The 22,187-nt window shown below is 37.7% G+C and overlaps 1 protein-coding gene across 1 annotated transcript in view; it reads left to right on the plus strand.

Moving 5' to 3' along the window:
* ca10a (carbonic anhydrase Xa) overlaps positions 1-1,115 on the plus strand; it is a 195,801-nt gene extending 194,686 nt beyond the window's left edge. The window contains exon 9 of the mRNA XM_084433547.1: positions 306-1,115. Coding sequence (XP_084289673.1) covers positions 306-328 — 23 coding nt within the window. The 3' untranslated portion in view covers positions 329-1,115. The remainder of the gene's footprint in view (positions 1-305) is intronic.
* Positions 1,116-22,187: the final 21,072 nt, after the last annotated feature.

Below are 22,187 nucleotides of genomic sequence, written 5' to 3' on the forward strand. Positions count from 1 at the left end.
GCTCGTTTAACATATAACAGTGAAAACACAGAAAGCCAGACATTTGTGTCAATGACAGGGAAGAGTGGTCTCGCAAACGACAGGAATTTCCAACAATGGTGGGAAAAGAGTTAATAATGTTTTATGTGTAAAATGTCTTTCGCAAACCAAGAGTGTCGTGGATTAGGTTCAGAAAAGGCCATTTCTCACAATACAGGGCACTTTATGGGCTATTTGAAAAAAATATGTGATCTTATGATGACTTAAAAATGAAGGGTGATCATCAAGAGTGAAGAATATCATCATTATTATTTTCCCCCATACAGTGAATGAATGGCTACTGAAATAGAGTCAGCATGCGGACCAGCCCAAGAACACTAACTACGTGGAGGAGAATGAAGAGAAATGCTCATGGATAAGTACAGAATGAAGACTGACATGTGTCCTGCCAGATAAAGTCATGGCATTGTAAAGAAAAAAAATCAAACCCCCAGCAAGAAGAGACTTTGCACTGTTGGCAAAGCGATCCAATTTCATACATCCAATCAAAGCTAGTGACATACAGTTATAACTACACAAATGTTTTGATACCTTTTTTTGGGAAAAGCACTATATATAAAAAAAATAACATTTATTTCATAGGCTCTTCACAAATGGAACTGAATGTTTTTAGCCTTTGTACATATGGACAACTTGCTACCAATCTTGGAAAAAGGGACATTGAACCACCCTACCAATACAAAAACATCCTTGAAACAACTGCATTCTCAATCTTTATTCTCGTTCACGCTGTGGAGAGGAGGGAGAGGCAGCCTTGCAAGTTTATTGTCAAGACAAAAAACATCATAAAGAAGACTGTGGGGTGATGTTGTCTGTGGAAAAAAAAAAAAGAAAAAAAAAGTGTCTTGGCCTTGTAAATATAATTATTCATGCTGAAAATGAATATGTAAAGATACAAATAAACATTTAAAAAAAGTAATATCAGAGGGAAAATAAATGGGGGAAAAAAGTCGAATATTTTACGCTTGGCGCACTTTCTGGAGCAGAGCTGATGCCTTTTTTCTGTTTCATTGTTTACAATGGTCATACACTGTGTTTGAGTAATGTTATTGGCCCAATAAATGTGTTTGGAAAGTTAATTTCTGTGAATATTTTTCAATGTCTTCACTTTGGTCATTTCTTTTACATAAGCATTAGATAACTTTTCAAAAAAAAGTTTACATTTAATCAGTGTTTGGTGTGGAGCTGTTTAGAGGTGATTCGTTTTATTTTTGACTGGAATCAGCTGATTTAAAATACCATTTCTGAATCCCATTTTTGTCTGCGAGATGATTTCTAATGAATGTTTAATGAGGCTGATGCCGGTTCGAGGAACACCGCAGTGTTGATTTGCTGTGGACTTCGCTGCCGTCAGCGAATGAAAGCCACATTGATCCTCCACACACCACCTTTTGGTTTAATTATATCTCAATCAATGAAGCACACCTCTTGTTTTAACCCTGGTGTGAAGAAAAACACAGCCTGTGATTCTAGTATTTTATCTTGGTACCTCACAGATGGCTAATAAAAAGATAACGAGAGGCAGAAAGTTCCAACAGCAAGCACTCATGGTTATTGTGGCCATTTTTCTATCAGGCCTGCAGAGGAAGAAACAGAATTGAACCTTTTGATAGATAAATACTCCCTGTGTTTTACTCCTGACAAATAATCACCCCCGGCCTCAAACGCCTCCCATAGAGTAAATCTCAGTGGCGCACACTCACTTTTCCTCTCTGTGATACCTGCTCCTGCTAAGGACTATAAATATCCCAAAACTGAAAAGGAGGCACTCAGATGTTCAAAGGATATTAATGATATTACATTAATAAAGCAATGAAAAGGTCTCTGGCTCTCAGGGAATTTAAGTGCAGCAGCTGCAGCATGAAATGATGTGAAATGAAAAGACTTTTATTAAAAGTCCACGGAGACAAAGATGTCCAGATGTTCGAATGCGTAATAAATGTGCTCAGTGCTATGGTCAGACGGCATTTCCTCAACAAACATCTATTCCGAGTCTCGACCCATAACAATCATTTTGAATGTCAATAACGGTCATCTTAAGAAACTTTAGACCTTGCGTAATTTGACAGCCTACAAGAAACCAGTTTGAACTGGGTTTTTTTTTTTGGTCCCGTTTTAGCCGTGGTAGGTTGAATCACACAAAACCTGTCAATAGCACATCCAAGACACAAAAATCAGGAACAAATATTTGTAATAAATAAATTACATTTTAAATTTAATTTAGCTTCAATTTTGGATCATTAAAATCCTTTTCAATATTTTATGAGATGTTGACTTTTTTAATGTGAAAAAATTCTAATGCAAAATTCTAAAATTTGTAATGCAAAACATTTATATGATAAAATAATACATTAGCATTTTGTACTGACTGAAAATCCTTCCATCATTTATATTGCAATATACAATTATATTACAGTAATGAGAATCTAATGTAAATGTAGGCCAAATAATTACCAATGGGATTCACAATAATAATAATAAAATAATAATGCCGTAATGAGAGTGTGTGGGAACATTGTCACATTTCAAAACAGGCTTAATTAACTTCTTGCAAATGTAATTTTTTTTTTTTTTTTTGAGTTAAATGTGACCTGAACGTGTTCATGAGATTTTCACCCAGTAAGTATGTTTTTCTTCTGTAATTCAGTCATGATTTTCTTCCTCTATGTGACTCTTGGTGTTCTGTGAGCTCCCTTTCCTTTCCTTTCCTTTCTTTTTGTTTTTATCTCATCCTAAAAGACATCCAGATTCTCATTGTGATTCCCACAGCCTGCAGGTGACTGGTAAACTCTTTGAAATGTGTCAGTCTTTGAGAGAATGTGCTCTCTCTCATGGTTGCCATTCAGCTTCACCTGAAGACAAACGTTGCTAGTCATCCCTGCTTTGTAATCCAATGAAAACAAGTTTTAGGGTCAAGAAAGTCACAGCCATTCCCCCTCATAAATATGTAAAGGTGTTGCCTGACAATTTCATTTTGGTACTATCCACCTTATTCCTGACGACCTTACTGCGTCTTGAATTATGGGTGGCACTTCCGGTTTGGGGAGCTTCCATTCAAAAGGGGCTGAAACTAATCATTTCAAATCATAAGGTTGTACAAATAAAGCTGATCCGTCAGTTTGACTGGATGAGCTGTCAATTTTCCTTTATGATTTACTTTCAGACATCATGACAATAACGTTATACTTGATATTTTAACGTGACGTTATATCTATGGCAAGAGCTCTTTTCAGTCGCTGCTTTCTTTTCCTCGTGATTATTTTCTTTTTTCCCTTTGCAATCCGCTGTTAAAGTATGAAAAAGGACAACATATACTGCACATTTGTGGTCTGTTCTCCTGAATTTAATTTACGATATATTCCATTAATAATTCACTGGAATGCACGAAGAATCTCTCGTTATTCTCCTCAAATCCTTACGTCTCTTTCCAGGTTTGTTTTCACAGGTAAATGCAATTTATAATCTGTCAAAATGGCAGAAATCACTTTGAAATAGTATCACATAATGCTGAAGTTAATGAACGTTTTTGATTAAGGCAACATAAGTTACATAATACAGATATATATTACTACAGTGATATTTAACCCATCCGTTATTGCTATAGAAAGACTTGCGCTTTTGGGGTTATTTGGTCTGTCCTTGTTGATGCTTTTACACTTTTAAATTTCCTTTTAATGTTCGACTTTTTTTATGTATTGCGTTCATAGAGCGAGCCTTTTCATTGATTGTTTATAGCTGGAAAAATGAACAATTTGGGAAGTTACCCCCAATATTCGCGCAAAGCGTCATGGGGCATAGGAATAAGGATAGCATTAGAGTAACTTAAAATGTTTGGCTCTAAAGAGCTTCATGGGCATTTCTTTGCCTCTCTTGCTAATGGTCAAGAAAGTTCAAACAGATTGTTTTCGTGGCCCCTGCCCTTTATTCAGCTGTTAAATCTCTTTTCATCTAACAGTGGCGATCTGTAAGGGAATTTTCCCAGGAAGGCAGATATCTCTTCCTGATATCTTTAAAAAAGTTTTGATTATTAACATTGTGGTGTAACCTTACCAGTCACCAACCCAACACATCAAGAATTTGTCTACAGCAGGGGTCGGCAACCTATGGCACATTGGCACGCAGAGGGATAATCAACTGCCATGTGACAACAGCTATAGATGTGTACTTCATTTAAATTAAGTCCCTCGAACTTGCATACGGACGTACATTTTGAGGCAAGCCTGTTTCATTGAGATAGGTGCTAAAAATATAATAAAAGTGTGAGAATTCAGATTCAACCAATCGTTCGCAAAACTAGAGGTGCACGCTTCTGTGATTATCCCTCCACATCCCAAATGGTTGCCGACCGCTGGTTTACAGCCTATGATCAACATAAACAAGAAAACACCTTTTGTCATAATTTTAGTAACTGTATCCTCTGCTTGTTCTTTAACTTTAAAACTCATTTATGCATATTATAACATTGGTTGTCGGTTTTATTATTATTTTTCCACCTTCTGCATTAAAGGGTTAGTTTACCCAAAAATAAAAATTCTGTTATTAATTACTACAATCTGAGAGAATTCGGTCCCTCCATAGACAGCTACGCAACTAGCACTTTGACACTTCAATAAGTTCATAAAGAGATCGTAAAACTAACCCATATTGAATAGAATTTTCTGAAGAAACAATTGCTTTACAAGATGAACAGATTGAATTTAGGCTTTTATTCATCAGTTGTGGTGAACAAAAACTCAAGCATGTTCACTCCATGTCAGAGAACCAATGAGGTTCGTTCTCGTGTTACGCAGCACGTTTGAGCTTCTGCAATGAGGTTTGTTCTCGCCCGCCAAGCAGGTTCGGTTGAGCTTCTGTTTATGTTCGCTGATCAATGTTTATTTGTGAATAAAAGCCTAAATGTAATCTGTTCATCATGTAAAGTGATAATGCCTCTTCAAAAAATCTGGACTACTCTCCAAAAAACGAAGCCGCTCTATTCATATGGATCAGTTTTACAATCTCTTTATGAACTTATTGAAGTGTCAACGTGTCAGTTGCGTAGCCGTATTTGGAGGGACAGAAAGCTCTCAGATTTCATCAGAAAGATCTTCATTTGTGCCCTGAAGATGAATGAAAGTCTTACGGGTTTGGAATGACATAAGGGTGAGTAATCATAACAGAAATTTTATTTTTGGGTGAACTATCCCTTTTAGCCACAAGCAGGCTTGATGACACACTAATGTGATACTGAAAGCTAATTGGTTTGAAAGGTTACACCTAACAATGATTTTTTATATATTTTTGGTCATTGCATCTAGGACTGGAACGAAGCATTGACGTAATCGATAGGTTTTTGAGCGTGACAACCCCATTCTATAACCGAACTGACTCCTGCGCATTTTCAGGACTTACAACCACATGCTCGACAAACCCGCACTGAATGAACGGAACCGCACTGGACTAGTTGTCTGCCACAGTACCACATCATATAATGTGAGAGCCACACTGAACTGTATAATCATGACGGGTTTAGTTTACTCACGGAGATGGAGAAATGATTTGTGTTCATCCGCAGACCCACCAAAGCTGCAGTGGCTATGAGCTGTGTGGCTCAAACGTACTTTCTGCACTCGGTTACTAATCATTTAAATTCCTTGTTGGTTGCTCAAAATATCTGATGGATGAACTGACACCGATTGGACTTGTTTATTTAATAGCACGCTGTCAATTGTGATAAAACTTCCCGATGTTATGGACATGGCCATTTTTGATACTGTTGCTGAAAAGTCCTGAATATGTGCAGGCTCGTATTAAGTGGCACTGCCATACTAGCCATTATCATGACATCTGCTCTAGAGTTTTGTTTTTGTTAAACGTAAAAGGGGATTAGGGAGGAACAAAACATGCGTAATCGACTTAATCAATTCGCATCATTCTAATATCCATTCTGATTGGTCAGTTTACTAATCAGAGGAGCCTTCATGCAATGATTAATTACTCGGCTACTGTGCATGAAAAACAAACAAAAAAACATCTTTATGCATGGACCGCCACTGCTTTAAAACCAATCTACAGGGGTTTCACAGTTGAACTAAAAAATGCATGGTGATGTTATACTGTGTTATTAGTGTGGTCTGTCTCTGTTGTCCTATTCTTATTCTCCCTTCTTTTTTATTAGCCAACAGATGGAATGCTCCTGCCTGCCAGTATATGTTGAAGAAACCTTTCACAAGAGCATGGCTGCAAATTGTTCTCTCCAGTCCGCTGGGATTTTATTTTCACAGCCCAGCAGAGCTCACAATGTATGCTCTCCTGTTTAATTCCTCAACGTATAGAAAAAACAAGATGCCCGTCGGGCTGCATTTCAGAGTTTCTCCTCTCATTTTGGCTTCCTCTGACACTCTCCCCCCTCTCTCCACCCACTTACATCCCTCTGTTTTGTGCGTCTCATTATTTTACCCAGACTGCACCACTCTAACCAAATCAGTCCACACAAAATGTGATTATTTGGAGATGTACTCCTCTTTAGGCTGATTATAGTTACAAACTTAATTCCCAAGCATTACATATGAGTGCTTTGTCCATGTTCTGGAGATCATTGCTCATTGGAGTCCTCGTCGAAGCCGCAATGTCTCTCCAAGAGTGACACAAATCACTTGGAAAGATGCAGCATTAGTCATGAGTTTGAGAAAATGAGATGCAGCTAAATGTAAAGGAGGTCAGTGGTGAGAGAATCATCAGAGTTTCACATCTATGCCAGAATGTACTGTGCCAGTGCCCCTTGAAACATCAAATACTCAGCCTCTAACAAGTTGGCAACCTGGATTAATGAGCGAGGTGCAGATGCTATTATTCTCTACCTCTCTGACCATTTCAGCGCACACAGGCTGAATGATAATATTTTATCCCTCTCTCTTTAAATCCAATTAGCTAAAAGAAAGTGCTTTGTGGCACCACAGTGCATCAATTATTCATTCCAGTTTTTACACCAGATCCATGCGGGTTCCTGCACATATTAAACAGGGGGAAAGTCGCAGCCCTGCCAGATGTGCTGATTCTGGTCATATTCATCTGGAGCCTCTCTAAAGAAACACAGCCCCAACACGTCAGCTCACCACACGCAGACATTAACATCTACTGCCCAGGAAACGCTGGATCCATAATGCTTACTGGCAACATAGAGCACACATCAGAACCACACTACAGTGTTTGACAAGAGAGTGTGATCTGAATCAAGCGAGGTTATGCAGTCTATTTCACCTCTAGTTCAAATTTGCTACTTCAAATTTTCAAAAAGGGCTGTGCTGGTCAGTGCCGAGTCATTCCTGACATGACACTTTCTGAACTCTGTAACGGTTACAAAATGAATATACTTACGTGTTACAGTAATTTAAAGGATAAGTTTGGAGAATTTCAACCAGCTTTTCTCCATGTTACCTGTACCTTAGGGGTGTGCCATATCATACCGTCCACGATTACACCGGTATACATTTTACATAATAAATTTTTTTTTTTAAAGTGTCATATCGCGATATCAATGATATAGTGATGCAATGACGTATGGCGCATTTACGTTTTCTAGCGCGCACAACACCACCTGTCAGAGTAAGAGCAGGATGTCAGCCTCCGAATATGATTTAGTACCTAAAAAAAGGGAGCTACTTCAATAGTATGGAAGTGGTTTGTTTAGTATGGAAGAGGTCAGACCTCCAACAAAGCACAATATTTTCAAAATATGCAAAATTCCACCGCTAAAGGTGGAAACACAACAAACTTGTTTCACTACTTGAAGCAAAAACACACCGTCAAGTACAACCAGGCTATGAAGGTACACGAGGAAGAGATACTAGTACAGGGATCGAATTTCAGCACGAGATTGCGGGTATTGCGCATAATTTTAATTATTCCTGCAGGTCTCCCTCTTATAATGTTGGAAATTCCCCTGCAAACATTAATTCACTTTAGCATGTAGATTGTATGAGTAGCCTAAATGAATCCACACAGATTATAAAATCAAATCAATCATTTTAAAACTTCCTCCGAGAAGAAATTTCACAACCCTTCTCTCTCTCAAAATGGGTTGCACAAGGCAAGCGTCAAGCTGCAGGCGGCGATACTAGACTCTCCCGTTTCAGGAGTCGGGACATAACGGAATTGTCCCACAACGTTGTGGATCGAGTGGCCCATGGTGGCGGTGGGATTATGGTATGTGCAGGCGTTTGTTATGGACAATGAACACAGGTGCATTTTATTGATGGCATTTTGAATGCACAGAGATACCGTGACGAGATCCTGAGGCCCATTGTTGTGTCATTCATCCACGACCATCACCTCATGTTGCAGCATGATAATGCACGGCCCCATGTTGCAAGGATCTATACACAATTCCTGGAAGCTGAAAACATCCCAGTTCTTTCATGGCCAGCATACTCACTGGACATGTCATCCATTGAGCATGTTTGGGATGCTCTGGATCGGCGTATACGACAGCGTGTTCCAGGTCCTGCCAATATCCAGCAACTTCGCACAGCCATTGAAAAAGATTGGATCAACATTCCACAGGCCACAATCAACAATCTGATTAACTCTATGCGAAGGAGATGTGCTGCACTGCGTGAGGCAAATGGTGGTTACACCAGATACTGACTGGTTTTCGGACCCCAACCAGCCTATTTATTGTGGCCAGCCTAAGGCACACCTGTGCAATAATCATGCTGTCTAATCAGCATCTTGATATGCCACACCTGTGAGGTGGATGGATTATCTCGGCAAAGGAGAAGTGCTCACTGACACAGATTTAGACAGATTTGTGAATAATATTTGAGAGAAATAGGCCTTTTGTGTACATAGAAAAAGTCTTAGATCTTTGAGTTCAGCTCATGAAAAATGGGGGCAAAAACAAAAGTGTTGCGTTTATAATTCTGTTCAGTGTATTTGTCAGATAAAGTCTGCCAGATGAAGCAAACAATGGCAAGAAAGTAAACAGGAAGGTAAAGGGCAAAATTTGGCTAAAGTTGTTCAGTCAGACAAAACATTTGCAAGAGAATGCAAAGTTTGAGGAATACAAAAGCTTTCGAATTAAAGAGGTCATGAATTGAGAAATCAAATTTTCCTTGATCTTTTGGCACGTAAGAGGTCATTGTACAATTAAAACATCCTGTAAGTTTCAGAACTCAAAACTTCCACTTTAATCCAAAAACAGCTTTTATTGAAATCAAGCTCTGAAAACGACTCTTCGAATTGTCACATTACGATGTATTAGAACAATGAAAGACCGCCTCGGCAGAATCAAATCAATGCCTACTTCTACAGCATTGTGTCTTTGGCCTCGCCCACTGGTGCGTTAGTCAGAAGAGAAGAGAGATACAGGATCACTGGACTAAAAATAACATTACCTTCCAAAGGATCCTAATGCTAAGATAGGCCTAGTGGTTATTTATTTTTCAACTATGTGTATGTCTCAGTGGAGCCTTATTCTTTGGTAAAAGTCATATTTTTGCGCAGGATTTGCAAACAGACTTTTACTGTAAGATATGGACCCGACAGTAATGCCACAACATGTAAGTAACTGTGTTAATTCTAATGCCTAATTTGTGATCAGTGATTACTGATATGTAATGATTTGTGTACAGTCAGACGTTCTTTTTCTCAAACACGTTTATTGCCGTTTATGCATCAGTAAATCAAACCAGTGTCTAAATGGTCAACTTCACATTGTTTTCTCTTAGTAGCATGAAAAATATTCTGTTGTTTAAACTGTGATTAAATTAAATGGCCTACAGAAAGCCATTAAAGAGCCCTCTCTAATCGCTGGAACTGTCAATCACACAACACTAGTTTAATAGTGACTGAATTCTGGACTCTTTCCAAAACTCTCATTATACTGAATGACGCCATCTACACTGCACAATGAATTCTCTTATTTACATTGTATTTGCACTGTTAGCTATTTCATTCGAGATAGCGCAGAAATCGAGTTGCAATGATGAGGTCACTGTATTCATGCGCTCAACAGACATGATGTTATCAGCTACAATGCCCATCGCTGCAATCATTTTACTGTCTTTGAATCTCAGATCTTTGCTACGGGATGCTACGGAATCGCGCTGACCATCACGAAGAGAGAGAGAGTACACTTCTACTGTGTTTACGCCACGGGAATACTCGGCTTGGCATTTTGAAATATTTATGTTTATTTGGCCGTTTAGGCTCGCAACCGAAGACAAAGACTATTATGCTTGTCCGTGTTGCGCTCGGAGCGCGCGCACAGCATCCTGTCAGTACAATTCAGTTCTCTTTCGCGACTTATCGCACTTTTAATATTTCTTTTCAATATAAAGCACATCCTGCTCTTTTCTTTCTCATTCATTCATGTTTTATTATTAATAACTTTAAACAGAATCGTCAACTGAAATCTGCGCGGATTATCAACAATACGACACATTTAGGACATAAAGGGTCTCTGCGGCTAAAGTGAAAGTACCAGCGGCCAGCGGGTGAAATGTTTCGTAATGTCTCTTTGAACAGTAAAGCACCCGTTTCAATAAAAGGATATATTAAAGTTTATATAGCCTACTTTTACATTTTCTGTGCTGTTCTAAAATGATTTTCGCTATCACCTTAAACAAGCAGCGGCTGCTTGAATCCCAGTGCAGGAGCTGTAACTGTTAAGTTAGTTGATTGCTGTGGTGACTCGGTGACACTCGCGAACAGCACTGAACACGCACGTCTTAATTTTTTTATCGTTCGTTGGTAAAGGGTGAGAGACCTTGCGAGCCACATGATTTTTGCCTAAGAGCCAGGTTCCCAACCACTGACTGGTGTACACACGAACACGAACTGCCGTGAGACTGGGCTGGTCTGACAGGGTGGGGGGCGTGGCATCACGATGGTGGCTCACCATCGTGATGTCGGTCAGCCATCACGATGGACGATGATATCGTCCATCGGCACAACCCTACTCGAGTCTTCAGGGTTTGAGTTGTTAGTTCTTTTGTCACGTTACTGTATGTTGTTATTATATGTACTGGGTATCTTTGCTTTTCCTGTATAAAATCTATAGGATGTTGCGCATGCACGGTCAACACAAAATTATCAATGTTCCCAAGTCATATTAAAGATTCGTTCACAATCGACCCATCACTGGTTCAAATCAGACGGCTAAAATCAGGGTAGAAAACGGCCTTTTATTTCAAAATTATGACCATTTTTGATTAATCATACCAACATTATAAGTGCACCTCAGGAAACAATTAAATAAAAAATAAAATAAAAACAATTGCATGATGCAAAAGCACTGAAATATATATTTTTCTGTCCTATGTCCCTTTAGGGGCTCCGTACAAAAGATTATCAGGATGAAAAATGTAATTGAAAACTGGGGGCTAAAACTATACACTGAATCATTTTGAAAAGAGAGAAAAAAATGAATAAAATGAAAAATGTTAATGCAGCTTTACATTCGTTCATAATCAGGAGACAAGGCAGAGCACTCTGTCCACTGAAACTAAAGTTAATTATAATATGCAGACATGCATTATTGTGATCAATTAAAACTAAGTAAATATGATTTCTTTAAAAATAGATTTAATGTTCGGATTCTAAATCTGATAAATTAAGACAAATGATATGAAATATGTGAAATGAAAATGTACTGTGCAATGGAATGAGTGAAAATCTGTAAATTACACGTATTGTAAGAAATATAAAATGTATGTTTGCAGTAGTAGGCCTACAGTATAAAAGCCACAGGAATATCACAGACCACAGATGGACTGGCAGCATGACAGTTATAAAGTGAATTCCACAGCACTCAAAAAGAAAGTGCCTTCAGAATCCACTAGCATCGCTTTTAAGATGAATGTGCCCCCAGGAAATGGGCAACCTTTGCCCAGACAGACAAATGAAAAAGTTCTAATGCAGAGGGAGGGTGGTGGAAACATGTCACTTTTGCCTAATTAGGTTTTCACTCCTGCCAACTGCCCCACTTCTAGTCTCACTGGGAAGTTCATAGTAGACTACAGGGTAAGAGCTCAGATCCCTCACCTGGATTTCACACTACAGGAAAATTTGTATTTACAATTTAGGTGGTCACCACATTGATGTCTCTAATCTTAGCAACACAACATACACGTGACTAAGTTAAATGAATCTGGGATAAAAGTGAAGAGTCTCTGAGCAATCGATATATTTGTTTCCACATACAGAAAGACATTTGTTTTCCTGTAGTAAACTAATCAAAAGCTATTTTGTCATTTTCCAGGTCTGGAACATGATTCAAGTATCCTGTGATTCACACACTGCAGATTGAAATGCCATTGTGCCCATGACCATGAGGATTAACCTCTATCTGACGGTGCACTATATTGTGTGTGTGTGGCTGTGTGTGTCCAGGTAGAAATCTTTAGATTAAAAGGAACAAACCATAAATAAACATGACATGAGTAAGATTGCTACATGCACATTTCTGAGCATGATTCAGTATAGTTGAGTATATAATATTTTCTTACATTATTTGGCCAGTTAATTCTTTTTCTTTTTTGCATTGGGTCCCGCGGGAGTGCAGGTCTCTAACGTACATCCATCGACTGAACAGCATTTTCTCGACATGTTTCCGTGTTGTTGTTGCCCGGCAACAATGTTGTCTGCGGTTGGCCAAAAGGAGGGACGGTGGGCAGTGTTCAAAATGCTTTTGTTCTTTATATTTTTTTTATTTATTTACTCATAGTGTTTAATGTTTTCAACTAAAAGAAAACCTTAAGATATAACGTAAGCTTGTATTCCCTAATCATAAGCATGTTCAGAAATGGTGACAAAAACGTACATTTAGACTTTCTTGTTAAACGTCATTTAAATATATGAATATTCCATTTTTATGAGCCCAAATATTCGAATACAATATTTTCAAAAAATTCCCATCCCTATAGTGTACACCACAAGTTTTTAAAAGCTTATCTTATATGTGATATAGTGCTCACAAATGGCTGTTGAGATAGTATTCTCCAACGATACAAGTAGCGTCCTGGACCTAGAAACAGTACTCCTTGTACCATGACTTGACTTAAGCAGATAGCAGCTTCAATTGGCCAAAAGCCGCCAATTGAATTTACATAAGAAGAGGTCATCTGACTGACATGCAAAGTGATCAATAACAGTTGGTTTTGTTCAATGTCATGTTTAGGGATGGGAAAATGTCGCTACATTAACAGACCGGCATACAATCACACGTCATTCATTCAAGATTGGCATAAGGTAAAACAAAGAGCAGTGCAACAATCTGCATTAAAACACTTAAGAAATTATTTGTAGATGTCTGTAAAATTTGTTTTCAGAATTTGAATTCATCTTAAACAAATAATCATTTGTGCACTTCCATTTCAATCAGATGCTCCCAGTATACAGTACATCTGTTTGGAGCACGTCTCTTCACTTTTTAGTGCCTATAAGCAATTCCGGCTATCAGAATATATTTATTATTTGGCCAGCTACAATGTCAGAGTGGCTTTATTTTCCCGCATATGCTGCAGATATTTCATTTTCAGTGAGGTACTTCACCTGTATCTACAATCTTCCGGTATAGATTTGAAAGAACATACAACAAATTCTTTACTCAGGAATATGCAAACATCTCTTATGTTCAATGTGTGGGTGTTCATGGCCGTGACTAGCTAAACAGTGTCCTCCTGGTTACAATGGTCAGCCTTCTATCACACTGACTATGCATTTACTTAACTATACACAAGCCTATAAGTAATGTACAAACAAGTATACATTTGGAAGTCACAATTAGAATATTACAGGTAACAGTTTACACTAATATTCCATTTGATAACAATATTAAACTACGCCAGTTAACATGTCCTAAAGCATTTATTAATCTTGGTTAAAGGGTTAATTCACCCAAAAATGAAGATTGTCATCATCATTTACCCTCATGCCCTCAAGTCCACAAAACTACCAGTTTGACGCTTCAATAAGTTCATAAAGAGATTGTAAAACTAATCCAGATGTTTTGAGCAATTTAGTCCAATTTATCTGAAGATACATATTTGCTTTATATGATAAACAGATTTAATTAAGGCTTTTATTCACATATAAACATTGATCAGTGAACATAAACAGAAGCTCAACCAAACCTGCTTGAAAAACCTCATTGGTTCTTGTGGAAGCTCAAATGTGCTGCGTAACACGAGAATGAATCTCATTGGATGTCGCGCATCAAGCAAGCATGATTGAGCGTCCGTTTACCACAACTGATGTGTGTGTTGCATTCACGCCATGTCGTAATTACCATGAAAAAAGTAGGGCTGTAATCAACCAAAGAAAATCTTGGTCAACTGGAAAAAAAACGTTAAATTAATTAGCTGCGCACTGTGCACAGTAGACTTGATGTCCGCCTAAATGAATTATAAATAAACATAAAAAACTAGTAGGCTATTTGCAGTATATTAAATCGTTTTTGACTGACCTCATTATTTTGCACTGAAATGACACAAGAGTCTGTCGGCTCTGACAGCGTTGCATCACGTGCACCTGCGCAATATCATAGCCTATGATTTCCGAAAATAGTAGGCTACTATGTTGTCAACTAGTGATATCATCACAAGAACTTTTGAGGAATATGCAACATAATTTAGACAATTGTTTTTGTCATATGTATTATAATAACTGACAGACACTATCATTTCAGCCGCTCTGTGCAGCCGCTCTGTGGAGCCGCTCTGTGGAGCTCAGCTTCGCGGCTGAGACACAAATAGAAAAAAAAATGCTGCCACGCTGCCCATGTCTTTGTTGACATGGTAGAAGAGGACTGACTGACTGACTATGAATTAAACGCTCTCACAATTAAATAAATAACATTCAGCAAACCTTCTAGTAGCCTACTTTCTTCAATCTGTCTCTCTTCTCCAGTGGGTTGGGCTAATCCAAAAGAAGTGAAAACAAGGGGGGTGTTCTGAAGACAGACTGTTACCTGTGAAACGGGTGCTCTGAAAACACCCCCATTAGCAATTAGTGCTTTCCACCTGATGAAATGAACGCGGCAAAACTGATGAAATGAACGCGGCAAAAAATCGACCAATCAGAAATTTGGTCGAGCCAGAACGTTTCGACCAAATAATCGACTAATCGACTGGAAGATTACAGCCCTAGAAAAAAGCTCCATATGCTTTTGAATTGCTCTTGGTGTGCTTTGATGTCGTACACCAATCGGTCTGCACAACGGCGCTTCAAATCCAACACACCATAAATCTGCAGTGGTCAGGTGGTACATCGGCCACGTGGTACAGCTCTCAGAAAATATCGTCATTTGTGTTCCGAAGAACGACGAAAGTCTTACGGGTTTGAAATGATATGAACGGGTTTAAAATGATATGAAAGCAAGTAAATGATGACAATTTTTATTTTTGGATGAACCCTTTAAATGTTAATTTTCAACATTGACTAAATAATGTTTTATTAACAAAGTTCGGGAGGAGCAGGTTCAGATAATTAACCAAATTATGCACAGCTGGAGATTAATCAGTAATCAACTCAATGACAGAGTATAAATTCACAGCAGACCTATCTCTGTTCATTGAAAGTTTGTCAGCATCCCTCCTCCACCCCATCTCCTCACTTCCAGTTCCATCTACACTTACCAACTGGGGGGAGTACTCTGGGTTCGGGCCTAACTCCGAGCTCGGAGCCCTCTCCCCGGACAGCACGCCAAATACGCATAAACTTATTGTACTAATTATATGTAGATGTGAACTCGTGAATTCATCATTAATCAAAAGTTGTATCTGTTCATATTATTTAAATGGCCCTCAGCTGACATGAGCTAACAATGAGCAATTGTATTTATTAACTAATGTAAACCATGATTAATACATAATTAATTAACATTATCAATGTAGCAGTACAATTGTTTAACTAATGAGATCTTTTTGTAAAGCTACCATAGCACCAAATCAAAATAACTTTGAAATCGGCTGAGCTTATTTTAAACGCGCTATAAAATATTAACCTTGTAATAACACATGGGCTGCCTAACATTGCGGCTTACTGAGCTGTGTATTTATGCTGCTTACAGTTGTTCTTTACGCACTTCCTCTTTTAGTTCTTTTAGGCGTTTTGTTCACACTTTAAAAATGCAGAAATGTAAATGCTTATTTATGACCTTGATCTATACTACTATACTGTACTATAATAAACAAATAAGATTCACATCTAGCGACAGTAGCTCTCTTGCAGATGGTTGCTTAGTAACAGCAGAGTAACAAGAGCAAAAGCGAGAGGGACACATAGCTGCCTAGCACAAGCCTTGAGACAAGAAATGTTCATTTACATATCTATCAGTTTTTTTTAAACAGACAAATAAATGCACTGGCTTCTGTACACCAGATCTTTCCATTACCATCTGTGTCCAGATAAATTATTAGAATTTGTGTGAACAAAACACATGTTTATTCTTATATATCTCTAGCAATAAAATGTTTTAGGTCAGGTCGACTCATATTGGGTTGTAACCCAGAGACTTTGAAATCCAATGCAGAGTACATTTCTTTGCTTTTACTCTGTGTGTGTGCTCACAATTCATCAGACAAGACAATATTTCAAACAGTGAACGTTGCTCATTATGTATCCATTATAAACTGAATGATCATTTCTTAATGGTCCCATATTGTAACACCTTTCTGAAGTTTTATTTTAGGTTTTGATGCCCTTAAGAATATATATTTGTGGTACGAGTACCAAAAACCATATAAAACACCTGTAATGATGGACATTGCTGAGGGAAATGATATCCGGCCTTATATGTTTGTGACGGACCCGAATCGGCGGCGACAGGAGACAAACAACCACCTCCTTACTTTCGGCGTTATTGTAAGAGTATTATAATTACCATTACATAAATGCTGTACACAGATTTAACATGAACGCTAATTTAAACTGTCTGTAAACGAACTCAGACTTTTTTGCCAAATTCAATGTAAATCTCCAAAATATGTATGTTAACAGCTAGTTATACACTGATTTTAGTTTCCTGACTGAAGGCGGTGACTGAGTAGTTCTGACATTACATTTATACGGAAGTCACAACGGCTTGTGAAAGGGCACAGCTACTTTATGCAGGCTGTGTGCATTTGTCTCTGGATTGACTCTTTTGAAACTTATATGGTCGTTACATAGCCCCTAGACCTCTGTTATCATGAAAAAAGCCAGGAAATTTCAGTTTTGACAATACGGGACCTTTAATTATTGTGAGAGCAACACTTCACGGAGCAAAACTTCACCCAGGAGTGAGGTGTTATTCAAAGCAAAGGGCAAGCTTTGACATCCTACCTGATCTACTAATGAGGCCACAAGCACTGGTTCGAGCATAATACCTTAATCCAAGTGTTTGGAACAGACGCTTTAAGCCAGAGCCCTCTGCTTTTTGAACAAATCTCAGATTGACCTGATGCAGGAATTAAACTATTTTAATTACAGAAAATTCCCTCTGACCCCGCCCCGCCATTACAGTAATTTTACATGGATGAATCATCTAATCAAATAGGAGTATTTAAACTTTAAACGACGTATCGTCAATTATTTAATCACAGTCAGTGAGGTTTGATTTGTGCCTGAACAAGCACAGCCACACACTGCGAGAGAGGTCAGAGCACAACGCCAGTCATACTACAGTGCACCTTGAGGAAACGAGGTTAAGCCTGGTGTTCAAGGGCACAATGACATTAAAGCTATCGAAGTAGGCAGCAGGACGGACTGTAAATCTGGACACTGAAGAAATCGTTTAGGTTAGTGATGCGTTTCTCTTATTGCACTCCAATAAGCACAAATCCATGTAAAAACAGTGCAATCATATATATATTATTTCTTTTAACCAGAACCAGGGCCCCAGACTGCAACCAAACGGTTGCATTTTGCGACCTTTTTTCCTGCCAGTCACAGTGTGTAAATTTAGTTCGAGGTCGCACGTGTGCCACTACCACATTGGCCAGCTGATAAGAGCTGCCATTTCTGTTGCATATGAGAAACATCAAACGGCAAATGAAACGAAAGTGGAATGAAACCGCGCTACTTGTTTGAGCTGTGCGGACCGTTTTTCATCCAACATTTAATGGAGCAACACTAACTGTAACCATGGTATTGTGGTTACATACAGTCGAATGGAGTTTTACATTATACGTCTCAGGATTTGTACCGCACTTTTAAAGGGCTTTCAATTGCTTCACACTTTTTCCAGCACTTCAAAGCTCTAAATACTATCCAATTTTAATGTTATTTTAATGATGATTTGTAAAACTAAAAGTTTAAAGATGTAGGAAAACTAACACTGTGGCACACAAGCACTTTTATTTAAAAAGACTTGAAATTACAATAACCAGTAGATGAAAGAAGAGGAGCACTTATTGACTTACAAGGTGATTATAGTTTTGCATTTTTAAATTAGTTTATTTTAATATAATTTTCAAATTTCCTATGCATTTCAGTTTCGTTTGAGTTAGTCTAAGTTTAGTTTCTATTTAGGTTTTATATATTTAGTTTCAGTTTTAGTAATTATAGTTTAGCAGAGTTAACAGAACACTTCCAGTGTAGACCAAAAATACATTTAATTTCAGAAAAGTTTAACGTTTACACAGTTTATCGGGAGTTATGTGCCTTGCCATTTTGTCGTTTGGATCATTCAACACAGGAAACAACACAAAGGAGAATAAATTAAATAACAGCACGAAACAACATGAGGATGAATAAATGACAATAATAATGATCATTTTAATTCTAGGGTTTGAACTATTCGTGTGTGTGTGTGTGTGTGTGTGTGTGTGTGTGTGTGTGTGTGTGTAATGAGCAAAGGTTCTTCAGTCCATTTCTATCCTGCAATTGGACCTGTGAAAACTCATTTCAAGGTGAGTGTACTACCACTGCAGCACAGAAAAGAAAACCTTATTCTTTGTCTAAATAAAAGTTTTTTTTCTTGTTTTTTTTTCTGCCAAGTAAACAAAATAAGCCTGTCTCTGAGTAGGGTTAGTTCGACTCCTCCATTAAAGGTCAATTCTGATCCAAGAGCTGTCCGCATTAACAGCTTTCATTTCATCACAAATCCATTCAAGCTAACCATGCAGAACATTGTGCTAGAGCTCACAGAGACTCTGCTCTTATTGTGACTATAATGTGCCTCAAAAAAGACACAAATAAAGATGCATTTGCATAAATGCCATTTTGGCCTGTAGTGGGATGCTCTTTGTCCTGTTATTCTAATTCTCTAAAGTGATACAGGTTTGCAAAGACATAACTCACCTGGATAATCTGGCCCAGGTTTAATCCACATGCATTATCCCCTTGCAAGCCCATTAGAATATTGATGCTGGCCAAAATCCAGGTAAAGTACCACTTCACGAGATTGAGCCAGAGGAATCAAGCTGAAACCAATAAATGGGGATATGATCGAGGAGAGAGGAACGGTCAATTCGAGGAAGGAGTTTGAGGTTTGCCATCAATGTTACAGTTGTTTAGGTCCCACTTCAGCCTACAACTGCACTTGTCTTCATCTCAGGTGATGACAGGAAAGGAATGGCGTGAATGGCACAGGGAAACGATGTACACATAACAACTGCACTGAGAGTGCCACTGTACCAACTGCCTATCTATTCATTTGTCAAAAAAATTTATAAATACAATTCTTTTCATCACTATACATAAATGATAAAAAAAATTATATTAGATATAATGTGTATGTGTGTACATGTGCGCATGCACAGAGACGTCTAATGAAAGGTGGTGACTGCGCTGGGGGCCCACTAAATCCAGTAGTTGTGATAGGCCTATATATCCCCCTGCTCCTGTGAATCATTATAGTCAATTACAGCATCAGCTTGTGAGAGTTTAATGAAAACCACAAAAACATGCACTTTAATTAAATAGGTTTTTCAAAAATATATATATTTTTAAAATATTTATATATCATAAAAATGATTTAGTCTGATGGTTATTTATTATTTAAGCCCAATTAACCACAAACATCCAACGCAAGTCCCCACTCCACCCCCAGCTAGTGAACAGAACCAATCAGAGTTGAGGCTGCACTGAAAACAGAAAAATCTGGGTACCAGCAACCATGAAAAGAAGAAAAGGGAGGCCAGGAGACTTAATCAGTTTATCAAAACATTCTTAAACAAGACAGGTTAGTGCAGTGTAGAGATGTCAATGTGATGAGATGCCGTGCCCTGATTATTTTGCTGTCCAAGAATAGGACGCCTAAGCTGCCGCCCAAACGATTACGCACTCAAAGCCCCCATCTTTTTGCGTTATTATGTAGTTTGTTAGTTTGTATAAACATGCAGAAAAATGGATATAGGTGTCACAAGGATTGTTGCTTATGTGATATGTTTAAGATAACAATATTGTTAAGGAAACACGAATACTTTTCACTGCTCTTGATAGATATATTTATTAGCTTTATTTAATAAAATATTATGCAGTGGCATATTAATATTCACCAATAATTAAGACAATGAGAAATGTAAGTGTTTTATTTTACATTTGACTGCATTCTTTTTAATTTCTGAATGTTTACCTCAGCCGTTAGACACCAGACTGACTGGAAAGACATTTTCCCTGGTTTTACAGACAAGGCTTAAGCTAGTCCCAGACTAAAATGCATGTTTCACAGTTCTGTTATGTTTGGACTTTTAGGCCCGGTTTCACAGACAGGGCTTAGATTAAGCCAAGCTTAAACCTTAGTTCAATTAGAGCATTTAAGTTGCTTTTATAAACGGGTCTTAGAAAAAATCATTATATATATAAAGAGATTGGTTCCAAAATGCAATAAATCCATTTTGATTAATTTGAGTAAAAATGTGTTTTCTTTACCAAGAGAGTGGCAAGATGAAAACCACTATTTTCTGTTTCAAACTTTCACATAGCATCTTTAGGTTATAATAACATTATACGTATAATTCAAATCCAGATTTAGATTTTCAAAGATTTATTATAAAAACTGATTATTTTTTCCCCAAAATGCAATAAATTCATGACACTTTTTTTTTCCTAAATGCAATTAATCCATTAAATCAATATAAAAGTTATTTTTCATATTTCAACAGTTGAAAATACACTGGCCTAAAAATACATTCAATCAGCCATCACTAGGAAATACCTCCTGAACTTTTTTGACGGCGATCAGCTGTAAAATGGCTTAGTCCTGCTCGGTTTTCGTTAACTTTGAGTAAAACAACTGGAAGTTTTTCAAAATGATTCCTCGGGGTCAATGTGTCAGCATGACAGAAGTTTGATGCTGTCGTGTGAGAACAAGCAACAGCCGGCATTTTTCCTCCTCCCTAGTGCCTCATCTTCTTAATCTCACGTAAATGATTAGATTTCGATGGCGTTTGTCGCGGTTTGGAAAGAAAGGGAGAAAACATGACAAAATAACACGGCGGATATTGCATTTTATGTAAAATTAAAAATGTACTTTTCAATACCGATCAGATACAATACTGATTTTTGCGGGAACTTAATCTTTTTTTTAAATGGCGTTTAGGAACCAAACTCTTCATATATATACACACACACACACATATTATATCTAATTATATCTACTATTTTTCATTTATATACTTATGTATATATTACACCATTAATTGAAGCTTTTCTTATAAAATAATTTAAAAAACTCAAAACCATATGAAACCAATATGAATTCAAAGAGTACATTTCTAACTCTAGACTTTTAAAGATTTTTCTTTATCATAGACATTCATATACATCATTGACCCATATGCCATTTTCTGAAAAGTATAACTAACTGCTGCTGACAAAGTAAAAAATGCAAACTTCATAAAAATGCGGAGAACATGACAACCTACTATCTGCAACACCTCACTTTTCCCTAATATTATCTGGCCTTTAAAGTCTATAGTCAGCAAAAAAAAGAAGTTCCTGAGGATACAAACATCTTTCTTTCAACTATGCTGTGAAATGATAAATATTAATTAACTGTTGAGTAAAGGCCCGTTGCTGGCCCATTTTTCAAAGGCCAGACATTTTCCTCAGGTATCTGATAAATATTCAGGCCTTTGTTATACAGCAGAGTGTAGGTCATTCATATTAGGTTGGTCAGAGCTTCAAGTATGGCCACTGGGGCTGGTTACTAAAGCCGCCAAGACTAGTCTTACAAGTTAGTC

The sequence above is a fragment of the Rutilus rutilus genome (assembly GCF_951802725.1).
Source record: "Rutilus rutilus genome assembly, chromosome: 16".
NCBI classification, from domain to species: Eukaryota; Metazoa; Chordata; class Actinopteri; order Cypriniformes; family Leuciscidae; genus Rutilus; species Rutilus rutilus.